The sequence below is a fragment of the Triticum aestivum genome, chromosome 4D, assembly GCF_018294505.1.
Source record: "Triticum aestivum cultivar Chinese Spring chromosome 4D, IWGSC CS RefSeq v2.1, whole genome shotgun sequence".
Classification (NCBI taxonomy): domain Eukaryota; kingdom Viridiplantae; phylum Streptophyta; class Magnoliopsida; order Poales; family Poaceae; genus Triticum; species Triticum aestivum.
Genome location: NC_057805.1, coordinates 459,764,639 through 459,777,686, shown reverse-complemented (window position 1 = coordinate 459,777,686; position 13,048 = coordinate 459,764,639). Strand labels below are relative to the sequence as shown.

Genomic DNA, 13,048 nt, shown 5'->3' with positions numbered 1-13,048 from the left:
TTGTACCAAACTTTTTTACTTTTGATATTACATATTATCATTTCAACTACAATATTAACTAATACATCTTTTTATTATATTTAACGACTACTTAATGGTATAACCAAATATTAAAATATAATATTTGTATCCAATATATTTAACATCCTTTATGAAATATATATTTATTAAAGCTAAATCATGTATATTAAATGAGTGTGGCGTTGTTGTTCGTTTTGGAACATTGTCTCTTCTTTTTTGTTTCACCAAGTTCTTCTAGATCAAAGATAAATAGAAAACATGCATAATTTTTCATGGATTAATTTGTGCCACTTAAATAATTACAAATTTATATTGAAGTTCGCATATTTATAGTTTTCATATCACGACACAAAGGTATGAAGTTCACCGATGTTTCTAGAATACATGACACTTTTGTTTGCAAGTAAATAAAGGCATATCTATCTATGTACTAAATATGAAAAATTCTAGAATATGAAAAATATAAATAATGGATTTGTCAATATTTATTTATTTGTTGGCCTTACTATGATAGATTTGAATTTCTCCTGCCCTTAGGATTTGGAAGGTCATTGGGGCCATCACGTTATACCTTACAGTTTCGCCAAAAATGGAAATGAGGTGGAAGCCTTGCATGGTAAGGTCGGGTGTGAGTAGGCATCAATGATATGTCTGAGGTCAACCGGAGGAGAAACGGTGGCACAAGCCTTGGTGACTGGTTCCGAAGCACAAACTACTCCACATGATAGTGTAAAGACTGTCACTTTCAAACCCCCATGCTCTGGAGAGGACTGGTAAGCAGATGAGGATCTCCACAAACTTGTGTAGTGGAAGGAGTTAAAGATGGTGGTTCTGGAATACTTTTGCAACACCACCGCTTGGGGGCATCAGTACCGTGATCCAAGATGCCTAGGGATTTCTTGACCAACGACCCATATAGTCAAGCGCCTTGTTGTTCGAGGCGACGCATGTTCAGACATCCACATTTCCACATCACCATTAAAGTTGTCACGCGCTTTCTTGGAGCTTGGCAAATCGGAGGACCGCCTTTCCCCCCTTCTGCAGACGCTAGGGCGACGACATTGGTTGAGACCGATGACCGTGGTTGCATGGAGCCGAAAGAACCTTTTTTTTTAATTCGTTTTTCTTTGGGGGTTTTCTGGTAATTTTTCTTAATGTGCCGACCCTGGAGAGTGTTCCAAATAGAAGCCACGTCTGGTGTAAAATTTGCCGGTGATATGAATGAACACGTGGGCCTTTCTCTAAACTGATTCCTAACCTGCAATTCCCTATTTTACCCCATCGAACACGCCAGGAGGATCTTTCGTCCCTTCGCTCGTCTCTCCGGTGCGATACCCCAGCAAGCGACGCGCCCCCAGCGCCCGTGCCCTGCCCTGCCTCCGCCCCACTACGCGCGCGCGGCCCTCCCTCCGCCCCAGTCCCTCCGCGATCCCGGCAGAGTCGGCGCCGGCGGGCCAGTCTTAGCTCCCGCCGCTCCGTCTGCCCCTGCCTCCACCCCACTGTGCCCGCCCCCTCCGTCGTCGACCTTGCGTGCGCCGGTGAGCAGCCACACCGAGGTTCTTCTCCTCCTTCTATTGCACTGGCACGGATTGGAGATTCATCCGGACTTGCTTGCTTAGATTTGTTCCGATAGTTCTGCACTTGTATTTCTATCCTGTGCGCGATCTAATCCAAAATTTTCGTTCTGAGCCCCGTTTGCTGTGGATTTGATTGCTAGGCGTTAGAGCAGTTTGTCACCACAAGATAACTCAGTTCATACTTCCAATTTTGTTAGGCTTAAGCTTTGATGATTGCTTCACAAGGATGAGATGGCGTCCCGTACAAAGTTATCTGGTATCCAGAGGCAGGCCTTGGCATTATACAGAGGGTTCCTTCGGACAGCACGGCTCAAGTCCCCGGAGGAGCGCCGCAGGATCGAGTCTGTTGTCTCAGCAGAGTTCCGTGAGAATGCCAAGAGTGTAGATCGCAGGAACTTTGTGTACATTGAGTATTTGATGAGGAGAGGGAAGCGGCAGCTCGATCAGCTCAAGAATCCTGATATTACTGGACTTTCTACACTTGAAATAAATAAGGTATATATCATCTTGAAAAAGGCCTAAATTTCTCTCCCACTACTATTGATATCAAATGATATTGAGCAGGCTGTTGCATGAAAACATTGGATTGGCCCAAATACTGGTAGCTGTTTGCTATGCATATAGTTGTTTGCATATGAATAGTTGTTTACATAGAAGTGTTCTAGTCAAGTGAATAGTTACAGCTTGTCTTGGTAATTTGTAGGAGATGCTTAAAGGTAAGTTTAGTTGCTCCAGAACATCTCTTGGACTGATTGGTTGGTTTTGTGTATTCTGAGATCCAATTCCCATATCATTTACACTTCACAGTTACAGCTTTTACCACATGTTTCTCTTTGTTTGTATAAAGGTAATTAGTGCAAGATCGAACCATCTGCTTCTATTTGCTAACATCTCAAGTATTATAATCTGACGTATATTGTAGTCTTTTAAGGTAGCAATAATATGTTGCTCTTATACAAACTTCTCCTTAAAGGCTAAAACTAAAGATAATCTCCCTCACATGCTTGCATTGCTTTCGGAATTTTGCAGGCCTCTTCTATTCCAGAACAACGTGTCGAGCATGATCTTGGTGTTTCTACTGGGAGACAGTAAAACAAGAAGAGCTTCCTTTTAATGGTGTTTGACATAAAAATGGCCGCATATGAAAGCTCTTTATGATGTAACTTCTCTGGAGCACCTTCATTTTCCCATAGGAATCTCTAGATGAATTTCGTAACATCTTATTGCCCTCTGGATATTAGAAGTGTGGTTCATGTATGAATTCTTTTGGTCACCAAGATCAACTGGACCAGAGTTTATTGTCAAAGAGCACTTACATTGGAGCTCTATACTGTCTAAACGACTAAACCATGCGGTTTAAATTCAGCAATGGTGTTACTTTTTATGCAATGTAATTCACCCCTATCTTTTATATAGACTTATGTGCTCAATTGAGTTTAACTCAGAAAAAAAGATGATGCGACTTAATGATGGAATTTATGTTATACTGAAAACTGAATTGTATTGCTCTAAGGTATAACATAAATTCCATCATTAAGTCGCATCATCTTTTTTTCTGAGAACTGAATTGTATACTGAAAACTGTAGTCATGGTTTATGAGCTTAAGATCTTTTAGACCTTGCAGTGTATCCGTGCCTGTCAACAATCCGTGTGTTTTTATTATGCTTGTTCATAATCTAAAAATGTGCATTATTGACCCTTCAGGTAAGTTGCATGTCTTTGAACTGTCATTTTGTCACCATTATGGTGAATATTTTCCTCCATTTTTACTCACTTGATCAGCAGCCCGTTTGTCCTTGTGTCGTCGTGGCCTTTCTTAAGGGTGATCAGGCATTTTTCTTTGTATCTTAAGTAATCAGTTTGGCTTGTAAAAGCACTGACATAATTCTAGTGCATTAGGTTAGCTTGTAGTGACTTTAAGGTGCCCTGATATATTCATTGCTGAGCTCACCTGTGTCCTGAAGGACACGTCTAAAATAGCAACTAACTGTCTCAAATGGTCTATCAAATTTAGTTGCAATAGCCCTTGGTTATGTCCAATAGTATGCAAGAACATTGTTACTTGCTGCTCCACTCAAACATGCATGGTGTCTTTGAGGAGCTTGTGATTCTCGACATTTCACACAACCAAAAGAAATGAGCTCTTTCAACCTTCAAGCCTTAACACATTTCTACATTTGATGTCGCACACTCACACTTGTAAGTTTTGTTATTTATACATTCAAGTCTGTCGATCTCTTTCATGAATCGGCCATAGGTAGTAACTGTTCTCCTGTCTGCTCTTCCTTGCTATAGCCGAATAACCATAGCCACTAACACCTCCCGTGCGGTTGTCGTCCCTGCCTCAAATGCATACCGTTTTCAGCACAAACAGAAGCGTCACAAATCATATCTACAATCAGAGAGCTTGAGAAATGAACAATTATCGACTTTTGTAGAGCTGACCAGTGTAACAATTATAAACTTTTGAACCTGCCCTCGAATTCCCTCGTTTCCTTGTGTTCCTCCAATCAAACACCTGAATGGTCTTAATATCTGGAACCTTTCTAAGCACAGCCTAAATGTTAGAGCAGCTGGATTATGTATAATTATAGTATAGTATCTGCCCCTACTTCTGGGCAAGCACGGTAAATCACGCCCCCCCCCCCCCCCCCCCCCCCCCTCTACCACCTCCGCATTGCACTCCGATGTCTCGCTCTTTTCTTGAACTATGATAACATTCGTCGACAAAGTTTCTATGGAGCCATTGGCAGCAATGGTCTACAACTCCTGTGTGTGTGTCGGATCTGCCTCAAAATGTATTGGTTCCGTGACTTAAGTAGCAGCGCGAGAAAACAATCCAGAACAAGGCATTCAGTAAGATAATTGGGATGGATATATCATTCACTAAGATGAAGAAGAACAATAACATTTCTCTATATCTTGAAAAATAATATCATTTCTAGTACATTTGCTCAAACAACCAATTAGCAGAAGAGCAGTAACATCTCTCTATATCTTGAATTATACTCATGGGATTATTAATATCTCAACTTGTATGGCTTGACTGGTAACTATACATATGCTTTCTATTTATTTGCCTGACAGAATGTCCATCAGATGAATCAATCAAATAGGAGAAACTGGGGGGTATTTCAAACTGAAACAAAGAATCGATCCTAACTACATGAATTGCAGTAGCTTTAAAGCCTCTGAATTATTTTGCTGCTACTCCACCAGGAAAGTGCAGGGCTTCAAGAACCAAAACACGCCACTGGAGCTCTCTTCGGCCTCATAAGCCCTGTTGTTGTTCATATCTTTAACCCCAAAAGGTTGCCTCTTAGCATCTCTGCTGTTCTCCTGATCCTTATTAGGCGTCACCTTATCCTGAAGAGAAGGCAGTAGATATCAACATTAGTTAAAATGCATGGTTAGCTTGTGTTAAGATGCTATTTTCGGATTCACAACACTGATAGAAGACCAATAGGTTTTACGTCGCCATAACAGTAAATGATGAACAGTATGGTTAGCGCCACTAATTTGCCGAAAAAATGCCTGAACACCATTACGGAAGGACACGATGAAAGGTGAGAATAAACAGCATACTGATCAAGTGAAAGTAAAAATGGAGCATAACATTTATCATAATTTCGGATTCACAACACTGATAGAAGACCGATAGGTTTTACGTCGCCATAACAGTAAATGATGAACGGTATGGTTAGCGCCACTAATTTGCCGAAAAAATGCCTGAACACCATTACGGAAGGACACGATGAAAGGTGAGAATAAACAGCATACTGATCAAGTGAAAGTAAAAATGGAGCATAACATTTATCATAATTGTGTCGCTGACAAAATTACAGTACACGGTAATGCACAATGGAATTAGTGCCACATATGCTGATGCCACTAATTTACAAAAAAGAACACCTGAACGAACACCCTTAAGAAAGGTCACAGTGACGACATGAGATCAAACATGCTACTGATCAAGTGACCGAATGGAGCAAAATATACACCATAAGCTATGCATAATGGAACTTACACTGAAGTGTCAATTGTGTTGGAAACACGAAGAAAAGGAACATTATTTTAGCTTATGAACATGCATAATAAGGAGGCACTGGTTTTGACAGGCATGGACACTTTAGTTCACAAAGATCTTGGACTCAGAAACCATGCTGTAGTACATTCTCCTCGTGGCTAGACTTGAAAAGGTTAGGATGACACACCGAAGGTCTTAAGATAAACGGTACAGAACAATCTCAGCATCAAACTCAGCATGTAAGATCTAGCCTATGGAAAAACATATCATTTTGAGGAAAGGAAGTTCTAGCTTAGGGTTATAAGCGAGTCTAGGCCATTAACTATGTTGATGATAATTCAGATCACTGAATTTTCTGATCAGGACCAAGTGCTCGACTGACTGGAATGTTCTTAAATATTTTCACAAAGGCTAGTAGAAACCCACAAATACCGAAAATTAACTATGCTGATAATAATTCAGATCACTAACTTTTCTGATCAGGACCAAGTGCTCGACTGATTGGAATGTTCGTCAATATTTTCACGAAGACTAGTAGAAACCCACAAATACCAAAAATTCATCGAGCAAACACTCTCAAGTCTAACAGTCACCAACACTACATAGATCAATAACCAATATTATAGGCATGCCAGATTAAGTCACCTTCAGTGGCTTCTTGAGTGGCGAGCTTGATGTTGCGCCTGCAGCTTTCACGCTCTTGACACGGTTTACATAGGGGGATGGAAACCGCTGTGGAGTAGGCGGTGTTGCCTTGACCTCTTTCAACACAGAGGGTGATCTTTGCTTCCCTGCTTCCACCTTCAACCCAATCTTCTTTCCCTTCCTGCACAAACCACCATTATGATCAGTACCTCAACCTACAATCCTCTAATGCCGCTTCTGCAAAGTAGTGGCAAGCAAGTTACATTGGGCTTGGACTCTTTTCTGCTGTTCCTTGCCTCGCCACCTTCTTCGCTGCGTCCGGCAGAACCCGACCACCGCCGCCGCTGCTACAATCCACCTTCTCCACCACATCACTGCTGTTTCTGCACACATGAGAATGTCAAGGAGCTGAAAGTACCAATCCAGAAGGGATGGATAACCCAGTGTTGATTCAACAGAGTGAGAGAGAGAAAATTACATTGGGCGTGGGCTCATTTCCTCCATGTCCTCTGAGACACACTGCTGGCTGCCGCCACCGGCCATCCGCTGCTTGAGCTCATTGTAGAAATCCGATATCTGGCCAAGTATGTCCTTCCCGGAGAAGAGGTTCCTCGCCGAGAGAGTGCTCTTGAGCTGCCTCGGCGCCGGGTTCCTGCCGAGCAGCGCCTCCTTCTCAGCAACGTCCGGCCGCTTCTCCGCGCTGGACTTGATGGCCTCCTTGGCGTTCTTGGCCCAGCGCTGCGCGCCGAACGGCGGCCTGGCAGCCGCCGGGGGCGGCGTGGTCAGCGCGGGGTCCTGGTTCTCGGCGTCGTCCTGGAACCTCTTCTTGGGCGGCGGCTTGGGCTTGGTGGGCGAGGCAAAGGCGGCAGTGCCGCCGGCGACGGCGCCTCGTCTCTTCAGATTGTTATTGGCGTCCCTGAGGTTGGCGTCCCTCTCGGCGAAGGGCATCATGGCGGACATTGATCGCAGCAGCTTGGCCTTGGGGCTGGGGGTGTGCCCGAGGAAGTCGTCGGCCGTCTTGGGATGCTTGCAATCTGCGGGGGATCCAGCACAGAAATGAATGTAAAGACGACGCCGTGGGAAATCAAGTCAACAACAAGGGGAATTTCTCGGGAACAGAAAGCAGAGCACGGCCTGGATTTCTGGAGAACCAAGAGAAGAAGGGCGAAATCAGACCCCAAATCGAGAGGAAAGCTGCGCGGATCAAGAACCGGGCGGGTCCGTTCTTGGACCGGCCGATCGGAGGGAACCCGGCACCGAATCAGCAGCGGGAAGCGGGAGTCGTACGTACCGGGGCGGCAGAACCAGGCGTCGTCGTCGACGGCGGCGGTGCGGGCCTCGGGGTCGGCGAGGTCGGCCCAGTGCGGCGCCTCGATGCCCTCGTAGGTCTCGTCCAGCACGAAGCGCGACACCACCCTGTTCCAGTCGATGTCCATGGGCTCCATGGACTCCATCCTCTCGCCCCTCCGCGCCCGCGCGCGCCCCGCCCGCCCGCGCCCGCGCTCGTGCAGTCTCCGGCCCGGCAGAGAGAGAGAGAGAAGGAGAAAGAGGGGCGGTGGTTCTCGCTGTGGTGGGCTGGCTCCTGCTCTGCGCCTGTGTGTCTTCTCCGGTGGGGGCTTTGGCTTTTCTGCGGGCGGTGGTGTGAGCCGTTACTCTGGCTGGGTATTGACCTGCCGTTGGCTCGCGGGCGGCCGATTCTCTTCTTTCCGACCGTTGGGGCGGGGGAGAAGGAAGGCCTAGTCACTAGTGGAATAATAATGGCGGTACCGCACTTTCTGGCCGCTGGGCCCCACGTGGATCTCGTCCTCCGTGGAGCGACGGACGGAGCGTCGGGCTCCTTGCCGCAGCACGTGGACGGTCGACGGTAATAAAGCGCATCGGAACGTTCGGGGGCACGCTCATCGAGGATCCCTGGATCTACCGATCGGTGTCGCAATGTGTCACCTGAGATCTCGTAAATCTCCGTCTCCCGTCCGGCTCGCGCTCGTCTCCCCCGAATTACTCCCCGTACGGTCCTTGGTGTACGGTTTTTTTTTTGAAACAGTCAATCTACTCATCTTCTTTTTCTTTTTCTTTTTTTAGGATCAAAGTCGCTTTATATTATGGTCTGAAGGATACAATCAGGTGGCACAGTCCATCACACATTACAAATCTCATCACCTAAACCTACTTTAGCTAACTTGTCAGCGGCGCCATTAGCTTCTCGCTTAGTCCACGTGACTTTTACCTGCATGAACTAAGTTAGGAGGTGCTTGATCTCCTGAATGCAAGGCCCAAAGCTAGGGAGATCTTCTTCCCTTCTGTTGATTGCCGCCACCACTGCCCTGTTATCAAGTTCAACGTGTAGATTCTGCACATTCGCTTCCCTAGCAAGGGAGATAGCTCGTCGACATGCTAACGCCTCCGTCTTCTCCGGGCAAGGCGCATGATCGAAACCCTCGCAGGCAGCAGCTATAAAAGCCCCATTGTGGTCTCTCAAGACAACACCCGCACCTCCCTTTCCACGGACTTGGGGAAAAGCCCCATCAGCGTTTACCTTAATCCACCCCTCCTCGGGCGCCTCCCATCTCACTCGCGTACTGGGCTGGCGAGGAGCAACAAGTTTGTCATGTATCCCCTTCCATTCGTCCACAAGCCTTACTACCCGGTTCATTATTTCATGTGGATCCTCGATTCGTTTGCCATCCCTCGCCTCATTTCGAGCTAGCCAAAAGGGCATAGAAGGATTGGATCATCACTGCTCGCTCCTCCTCTCCGGCCTGCGCGAACCAATCCAGGAGCCACCGAGCAACTGCACTCTGAGAATCAATCTGACACGGTGGGATCGCCACCGAAATTCCCTTTTCTGACTACAGCTTTTTCCAAAAGAGGACCGAATGAGGGCATCCCCAAAATCTGTGATAGATCGTCTCATCGCGCCCACAAGCAGAGCAAAACACACCCGCTTTTATGCTTCTTCGATGTAACTCATGTCCAACAGCAAGCCCATTCCGCAACAGCCGCCACATATGGATCTTTGCTTTGCCCGGGGCTGAGGTATCCCACATTGCCATCCAGCTTTTGTGTCGATGAACCGAAGAAGATGACTCTTGCCTGCCCGTCCTTGCCTAATTCATCGTCACTCGAAGATGATACGTTGACCTCACCGTGAAGTACCCATCTTGTCGGGGGTGTCGTGCGACATATGCCAAAGGATGGCTTATCATGATGGGGGAGAGTAAGACGTCGCCGGTGCCTGGAAACGGGATAAGGCGTAGACATGTACGCCGACGAATCTTACCCAGGTTCGGGGCTCTCCTAGGAGATAACACCCCTAGTCCTGCTCTGCGGGGTCTCCGCATGATCACTATCTCAACAAGTAGCTACAAGTGGCTCCTTGAGCTGTTTGGCTAGAGGTGTTGGGGAACATAGTAATTTCAAAATTTTCCTACGCACACGCAAGATCATGGTGATGCATAGCAACGAGAGGGGAGAGTGTTGTCCATGTACCCTCGTAGACCGTAAGCGGAAGCGTTATGACAACGCGGTTGATGTAGTCGTACGTCTTCACAATCCGACCGATCCAAGTAACGAACACACGGCACCTCCGAGTTCAGCACACGTTTAGCTCGGTGACGTCCCACGAACTCACGATCTAGCAGAGCTTCGAGGGAGAGTTCCGTCAGCTCGACAGCGTGATGACGATGATGATGATGCTACCGACGCAGGGCTTTGCCTAAGCCCCGCTACGATATGACCGAGGTGGATTATGGTGGAGGGGGGCACCGCACATGGCTAAAAGATCAATGATCAACTTGTGTGTCTATGGGGTGCCCCCTGGCCACGTATATAAAGGAGTGGAGGAGGGGGGAGGGCCGGCCCTCTATGGCGCGCCCTGGAGGAGTCCTACTCCCACCGGGAGTAGGATTCCCCCCCCCCCTTCCCTAGTTGGACTAGGAGAGAAGGAAGGGGGGAGAGAGGGAGGAAGGAAAGGGGGGCGCCGCCCCCTCCTAGTCCAATTCGGACCAGAAGGAGAGGGGGTGCGCGGCCTGCCCTGGTCTCCTCTCTCTCTCTCTCTCTCTCTCTCTCTCTCTCTCCATTGTGGCCCAATAAGGCCCATACACTTACCGGGGGGTTCCGGTAACCTCCCGCTACTCCAGTAAAATCCCGATTTCACCCAGAACTATTCCGATGTCCAAATATAGGCTTCCAATATATCGATCTTTATGTCTCGACAATTTCGAGACTCCTCGTCATGTCCGTGATCATATCCGGGACTCTGAACTACCTTCGGTTCATCAAAACACATAAACTCATATTACCGAACGTTAAGCGTGCGGACCCTACGGGTTCGAGAACTATGTAGACATGACCGAGACACGTCTCCGGTCAATAACCAATAGCGGAACCTGGATGCTCATATTGGCTCCTACATATTCTACGAAGATCTTTTATCGGTCAAACCGCATAACAACATACGTTGTTCCCTTTGTCATCAGTATGTTACTTGTCCGAGATTCGATCGGCGGTATCTCAATACCTAGTTCAATCTCGTTACCGGCAAGTCTCTTTACTCGTTCCGTGATGCATCATCCCGCAACTAACTCATTAGTTGCATTGCTTGCAAGGCTTATAGTGATGTGCATTACCGAGAGGGCCCAGAGATACCTCTCCGACAATCGGAGTGACAAATCCTAATCTTGATCTATGCCAACTCAACAAGTACCATCGGAGACACCTGTAGAGCACCTTTATAATCACCCAGTTACGTTGTGACGTTTGGTAGCACACAAAGTGTTCCTCCAGTATTCGGGAGTTGCATAATCTCATAGTCATAGGAACATGTATAAGTCATGAAGAAAGCAATAGCAATATACTAAACGATCAAATGCTAAGCTAACGGAATGGGTCAAGTCAATCACATCATTCTCTAATGATGTGATCCCGTTAATCAAATGACAACTCATGTTTATGGCTAGGAAACTTAACCATCTTTGATTCAACGAGCTAGTCAAGTAGAGGCATACTAGTGACACTTAGTTTGTCTATGTATTCACACATGTACTAAGTTTCCGGTTAATACAATCCTAGCATGAATAATAAACATTTATCATGATATAAGGAAATATAAATAACAACTTTATTATTGCCTCTAGGGCATATTTCCTTCAGTCTCCCACTTGCACTAGAGTCAATAATCTAGTTCACATCGCCATGTGATTTAACACCAATAATTCACATCACCATGTGATTAACACCCATAGTTCACATCTCATGTGACCAACACCCAAAGGGTTTACTAGAGTCAGTAATCTAGTTCACATTGCTATGTGATCTAACACCCAAAGAGTACTTAAGGTGTGATCATGTTTTGCTTGTGGGAGAGGTTTAGTCAATGGGTCTGCCACATTCAGATCCGTATGTATTTTGTAAATTTCTATGTCTACAATGCTCTGCACGGTGCTACTCTAGCTAGGGGTGGAAAGTGGTAGCGGATAATCCGAAATATCCGATATTCGTATTCGAGAAAATGCCTATTCGTATCCGAAACATCCGCATCCGAACCAAAATGGAAATGGAAATTATCCGTATCCGAATTTATTTAGCAAATAAAAAATAAAATACGGTATGAGATTTTGACACAAATATGGATATGGAAGTGGATATATCCGATCCGAATAAGATTATGGGAGGTAATTTTCAAAATTTTAGCCCCAATATTCCAATTATCCAACTGAAAAGTCAAATAAGTGGTCAAATTTTACTCGTTTTATGATTAATCTTAGAAATTATTATGCATTACAATAGTGTTTATTCATAAACCTATTTATCATTGACTTATTGTATGTCACAAGTTGAATACTTCATGTCACATAGCTATTGACCAATATACTTAAGCAATATGTCGCTATTATTCGTATCCGTTCCGAATCAAGAAAACATCCGATACGTATCCGTATATGAATAACATCCTAGCCGCATCCGTATCCGATAACATCCATATTCGCATTCGTATTCGTTTTGTAAATATGAAAACGGAAGTGGTAAGAGCACTATCCGATCCGCATCTGATCCGTTTCCACCCCTAACTCTAGCTAAATGCTCCCACTTTCAATATGTATCCAGATTGAGACTTAGAGTCATCCGGATCAGTGTCAAAGCTTGCGTCGACGTAACCCTTTACGATGAACTTTTTGTCACCTCCATAACCGAGAAACATATCCTTATTCCGCCAAGGATAATTTTGACCGCTGTCCAGTGATCTACTCCTGGATCACTATTGTACTCCCTTGCCAAACTCAGGGCGGGGTATACAATAGGTCTGGTACACAGCATGTCATACTTTATAGAACCTATGGCTGAGGCATAGGGAATGACTTTCATTATCTTTCTATCTTCTGTCGTGGTCGGGCTTTCAGTCTTACTCAATTTCACACCTTGCAATATAGGCAAGAACGCCTTCTTTGACTGTTCCATTTTGAACTACTTCAAAAATTTGTCAAGGTATGTACTCATTGAAAAAACTTTATCAAGCGTCTTGATCTATCTCTATAGATCTTTATGCTCAATATGTAAGCAGCTTCATCGAGGTCTTTCTTTGAAAAACTCCTTTCAAACACTCCTTTATGCTTACTAGAAAATTCTACATCATTTCCGATCGACAATATGTCATTCACACATACTTATCAGAAAGGCTGTAGTGCTCCCACTCACTTTCTTGTAAATACAGGCTTCACCGCAACTCTGTATAAAACTATATGCTTTGATCAACTTATCAAAGCGTATATTCCAACTCCG

The 13,048-nt window shown here is 45.4% G+C and overlaps 2 protein-coding genes across 3 annotated transcripts; one reads left to right on the top strand and one right to left on the bottom strand.

Moving 5' to 3' along the window:
* The first annotated feature begins 1,270 nt into the window (after positions 1–1,270).
* LOC123100313 (succinate dehydrogenase assembly factor 1, mitochondrial) lies at positions 1,271–3,028 on the top strand. Of its 2 annotated transcripts, none has more exons than XM_044522255.1 (3): positions 1,271–1,559; positions 1,796–2,093; positions 2,628–3,028. In XM_044522255.1, exons 2-3 carry the CDS (start codon positions 1,830–1,832, stop codon positions 2,688–2,690), a joined length of 327 nt encoding a protein of 108 aa, XP_044378190.1. In that variant the 5' UTR covers positions 1,271–1,559; positions 1,796–1,829; the 3' UTR covers positions 2,691–3,028. The 2 variants fall into 2 exon arrangements, with proteins under 2 accessions (XP_044378190.1, XP_044378191.1); XM_044522256.1 differs by having other exon boundaries at positions 1,283–1,577.
* Positions 3,029–4,491: 1,463 nt separating this feature from the next.
* LOC123098607 (nucleolar protein dao-5) lies at positions 4,492–7,989 on the bottom strand. Its single transcript, XM_044520643.1, has 5 exons — positions 7,563–7,989; positions 6,750–7,305; positions 6,535–6,654; positions 6,272–6,452; positions 4,492–4,965 (listed from the first exon to the last, which is right to left on the bottom strand). The coding sequence occupies exons 1-5, from the start codon at positions 7,723–7,725 to the stop codon at positions 4,807–4,809; spliced, it is 1,179 nt and encodes a 392-aa protein (XP_044376578.1). The 5' UTR covers positions 7,726–7,989; the 3' UTR covers positions 4,492–4,806.
* Positions 7,990–13,048: the final 5,059 nt, after the last annotated feature.